Source organism: Oreochromis aureus, linkage group 3, assembly GCF_013358895.1.
Source record: "Oreochromis aureus strain Israel breed Guangdong linkage group 3, ZZ_aureus, whole genome shotgun sequence".
NCBI lineage: Eukaryota > Metazoa > Chordata > Actinopteri > Cichliformes > Cichlidae > Oreochromis > Oreochromis aureus.
This window is the reverse complement of record NC_052944.1, coordinates 57,566,171-57,571,087: the sequence shown is the minus strand read 5'-3', so window position 1 is coordinate 57,571,087 and position 4,917 is coordinate 57,566,171. Positions and strand designations below refer to the sequence as shown.

The following is a 4,917-nucleotide window of genomic DNA, read 5'->3' as shown; positions in this document are numbered from 1 at the left end:
TAGACTTTGTAGAAACTGTTTTTTACTCATCACCTACCTGATTACTGATACAGCATAAACAATACTTATTGTGAATTTTTAAACTTTTCTTAATTGTAACTAAACTGTATGTAATGCTCCTTTTCACAGTTAATATGAGTGCAAAACATTTCTCAGCATAAAGTCTATCAACTGACCAAAACATTCTTTCTGTAACTTTTGAGTGACGACTCACAAAGTTGACTTCATGTTTAATCTGATGTTGTCATGTGAAAATGACTTAATGCTGACACATGTTAGAAAGAAATCTGGATTTCTTGCATTGAATTAATGTATTAATTGGTAATTTGCAAAATATAAACTGTATTTAGATGGTGGCAAAAATATCAAATTAATGTTTAGAAGTTGTGTTGAATTCTAGGAAAAAACAGCTTTGAAAATGAAACAATATTAATGTGCAGATTTAGGTCCACTATATATTGCTTAAATTAAAAATATATATATATATACCAAAAATGTAATTAAAAGAAAAATGCTTGATTTGTAAAACTGGTTTTACTTACTTGAATGAATAGACTCTCAGTAAATATAAGATTCATCTGCTAAGAGAGACTTAAAGTCACTTAAAAAATATGTTTCCATGTTCTTTGTTTGGATGGGTCTTATTAATTTGATATGATAGCATGTGTGGCCATAACTTTCCATTAAACAATAAAATAAAAATGTGCATGTATTTGAATTTTAAAACTACATTTTGAAACACTTCATTGATAAGCTATTAAAACCAGATTTACACACTGAGATACACACTAGTGCTGTGCCATACTTCAAATTCTGATATAGATTTGACACCAAGTAAATACGGGGCCAGTATTTCCAATACTGATAATGATGCTTTTAACATATAGAGGCAGCTTATACAGCGGAGAGCAGTGTGTGATTCATGAGCTGTACTGTTATGTGAAAGTTGAGAAGCCACAGCAGGTGGACACAGAAGAGAGAAAGGAGGCTAAATTAGAGTACTCTCAAGGACTCATTTAAATTCTGTGCATCATCAAAATGAAAGTGAAAGTTTCCACGTGTCCAAGAGACATTTGTGTCCCTGATGATAAGGAAAAATGTCTGGAACAGTGGGAGCCCTAATCATATTATTTTACAGTATTGCAGAGGTATCACAATCTGGTGAGTGTTTATATCTACATTCTGTTACTATTTGACTTGGCACATATATTCCACCCATCATTTTCTTACCTGCGTGTCCAGCTCAGTGTCTCAGGAGGACTGATTCACTGAGTCAGAGGCGAGCTGCAGTCTGTGTTACTGTCAGTGCTGTGGTAGACCCAATGTAAATTGTGTTTGTTTTTCCTTTTAAAAGAATCAGAATATTGATGTGAGTTAAGTGTGTCAGCTATTTCTGTGGCAAATTCCTCTTCGGGTTGTAACACACAGGCTAAAGATGAAAGATGCTTTATTGTCATTTCCACATGTAAAATGTGTTGAGAAGAAAAACAGCCCTCTGTGCTGGTTGTATTTAGATGGTGGAAAGATAATGAAAGAGTGAAAGATAATAGATAAGATAATATCTATTAAGATAATAATACCAGTGAAATTAAACAGTTAGCAGATGAAAGAAATAAGCTAATAAAATTAATCTAAAAAGTGGAAAATTTCACTGATTTTAAATAGCAATAGCATTTAGGGTAGTGTTTGCAATACAGTAATGTCCAGTTTGAAGGAAGGTTTTGTACTGTAGGGCTGAAGCGTCTCACAGCACCCAGAAACAATCCATTATGCAGTGCAGCCTGTGCAAGTTTGCTGGGCGTGTACACTTCTCATTATGCTGAATGCTTATGTAGATGTCACTGCTGGTGGGGAAGATGATGACCAATGGCACTTTGGAAAAGAAGTTTAAGCCACTGCGGTGGCTTTTAATCTGAAACTAGCAGCTTCTATGCTGCTCTGTGATTTTGCCACTGGGGATTCTGTCATCAGGACAGGATCTGTAAAAAATGTCCACTTGAAACTGGTCTCATTCTCTCTATGTCTCAGTGTCTTTGTGTGTCTTTGTTTTTAATAGAACTGCAGAAGTCTGTTCCACTGATAACAAATTCAGAAAGTCATTAAACCAGTTCTCTATATTGAAATCCTCTACATTACTTGCTCTCAGCTTGGCCGATGGTAATACCATCGTCCTGGGTTTTGACCCCATGTTTTGAATTTGTTTGCTCTTGTTCTTAGTTCACTGAGTGTTGTTTCCTTTCATGTCCAGTTTGTCTTAGTCTTGTTTCTGTGTGTCTTCTCCAGCATCTCCTTTGTTAGTTTTCTGTGCCTCACTGTGAACTCTGTCTCTCCATGTTTATTCGCCTGTTTTCCCAATCGTGTCTCGGTGTGGTTTCTCTCACCCTCTCTGTCCCGTGCCCTCTCATCCTTGTTTCTCTGTCTTCCTAGTCTTGTCTCTGTCTTCTCCCTCTGTTCCCTGTATTTACTCAGTCTGGGTCTCAGTGTGAGTTTCTCGTGTTTCCCGTGTTATTCTGACAGTCTCTTGTCCTGTGTGCATCTTGTTCAGTTTTGCTTTCCCTGGCTCGTCAGTTAGATTATGTCCAGCCGTGTTTCCCAGGTGTTTCCTCTCTGCCCTGATTCCCTGTGGTGTATATATTGTCTGTGTCTCCTGTCCATTGTCATGATCTCCCTCCCTCCCTGGCTGGTGTTACCTGTTAGTCTAGACTTGCAGTATAACTGCTGTTATAAGGTCTTAGCAGCCTTCCTATATAAGCAATGCTCAGCTCTACAAGTCAATAATAGAAATTTAACGTGAACTCTGAATTTCAATGGAAGTCATTAAAGGAAAGCTACAATAAGAGCGATGTGTTCGAGCCCTCTAGTTGTTGCTGTTGACTCTTTTGCAGCGTTCTGGCACATTTGAAGACAGGCTAGGGAGGACTTACTGCAACTGTCATTGAAATGACTGAATAATAGTAAAGGTTGGATTTTTGTGATGTTTCATAGGAGAAGGAAACAAGTTTGGATGAGCTTATTAACCCATAACTGATCTATATTTGAATGTGTGATCAAGCAGCATTGTAACTCATTCACTTTTTAAAAACAAATCGTACACTTGTCTCTCCCTTCATGTATCTTTCTGACTCGTTTTGAGTTTTTGATTCAGGAAACACTTGATGCTGTTTCCTTTGGTATCAATGAATTGAATTGCTTAGTGTTGTTTTAAATCTCCTTCAGTCCACGTGAACCTCACAGCCACTGTCGGACAGAACGTCACTCTGCCATGTCGAGCTCCAAACAACAAGGTGATCGGAGTTGTAGAGTGGAACAGAGCTGACCTGGAGGATCAGTATGTGTTTTTGTTCCTGGATGATCATACTGATGCAGCCAATCAGCATCCATCTTTTAAGGGCCGGGTGGATCTGCAGGACAGACAGATGAAGGATGGAAATGTGTCTTTGATTCTGAACAATGTGAACATTAATGACACTGGAACATACGAGTGTCGTATCAAGACAGGAACAAATCGCAAGAGGAGAGCTCATCTGAAGACCGACCCCATCAGCATCATCTACCTGAGTGTTGTTGATCCTCCAGGTGAGTGAGTAGCATTGAGTCGGTGTGTGATCAGAGGTGAAGCTGCTTCCTGGCTGCTGATGTTTCTTCTAGGTTCGGGCACCCAGGGTTGACTCTCCATTGTCTGGATTCACTTAACCTAATACTGTTAAGTTAACCCAGAGTTTCCTCACTTATTCACATGAAAGACGTCAGTGAAGATGTGGCACTTTCAGATGATTTTGAACCAAAATTTAGAACATAACCTGCTCCTGATAGTTTTAGTTTTTATTCTCTGAGCTGCAGACGTGGTGCTGTTTAACTTAGTCTACATAAAAATTTACAAGACACAACAGATATAAAATCAGCAAGTACATGTAGATGTAATGTTTGTGGATCATATATTATTGCTTATAGAAAGATACAATTACTGCAACATTGCGTGCTGTGAATAAAGTAATAAAAAGGGAAATGTAATGCCTTTAGATCCTCCTGCTCTCCTTGCATAGGTTCAGGTGATCTTCCAGGAATGGTGATGCAATTTTTGGAATTACTGATTGGTCAGTAAGCGGTGATTTTGTATGAATTTGTTCTTTTCTTCACTCATCACCTACATGACAGCTGACATGCCTGTTTCTCACCTGCAGGTCAGCCAGGAGGAACTGCTGGACGGACAGTTGGTCTGTCGGTGTTTGCATTCTTGTTGCTGTTCTACGTTTGAATTTAAAAAAATTTAAAAAATAGAAAACATCCTCTTGGTGGTAAGTTACAAGTTCAAATGTTTCACGTCTGTAAATGTCCTGCTGGTGTGATCATGTCACCAAGCTGAATGACTGATCTGAGGACGGAAGAATTTCCAGATTCAAAGCACATCGTGAATGTTCCCTGTGAACCTCAATAACTATAGAAAAGACATGTTGTTGAGGGTGTTAACAAAGTTTCAAGGATTTCTGCTCCCAACTGTGCAGAGAAATATATGTGACATCTGGATAAGGTTGGGTTCAGTGCTTTTCTTTGGCTTTATTTCGATGTATCTTCTGACTTTTGGCTTTCAAAATAAAACATCTAAACCATTATTCTCAAAACCTGTTTAGAAACTTTCCTCTAATTCTAAAAACTACTACATACACATGCTAATGTGTTGTTGGGTATATTCATGCTGTTTGCAGACATATGTACTTAATCGATCTGTAAGTTAAAAATAGTAGTGGTACAGCCTGCTTATAGAAATAAATAGAAGATAAATATGATTGTATGTTTACTATTATTATATGTACTTTATACATATATACTTACATAATTTTAGTGAATTTGCAGCCAATCTGAATCATATATTCAAATGGCATCTTAATGTATCAGCTATATGAGCATAAAGTTTTGTAG

General features: G+C 37.7%; 1 protein-coding gene across 1 annotated transcript; it reads left to right on the top strand.

Annotated features, from left to right (window-relative positions):
- Positions 1-1,064: 1,064 nt before the first annotated feature.
- LOC120437842 (programmed cell death 1 ligand 1-like) lies at positions 1,065-4,551 on the top strand. Its single transcript, XM_039608394.1, has 3 exons — positions 1,065-1,161; positions 3,217-3,576; positions 4,182-4,551. The coding sequence occupies exons 1-3, from the start codon at positions 1,098-1,100 to the stop codon at positions 4,253-4,255; spliced, it is 498 nt and encodes a 165-aa protein (XP_039464328.1). The 5' UTR covers positions 1,065-1,097; the 3' UTR covers positions 4,256-4,551.
- Positions 4,552-4,917: the final 366 nt, after the last annotated feature.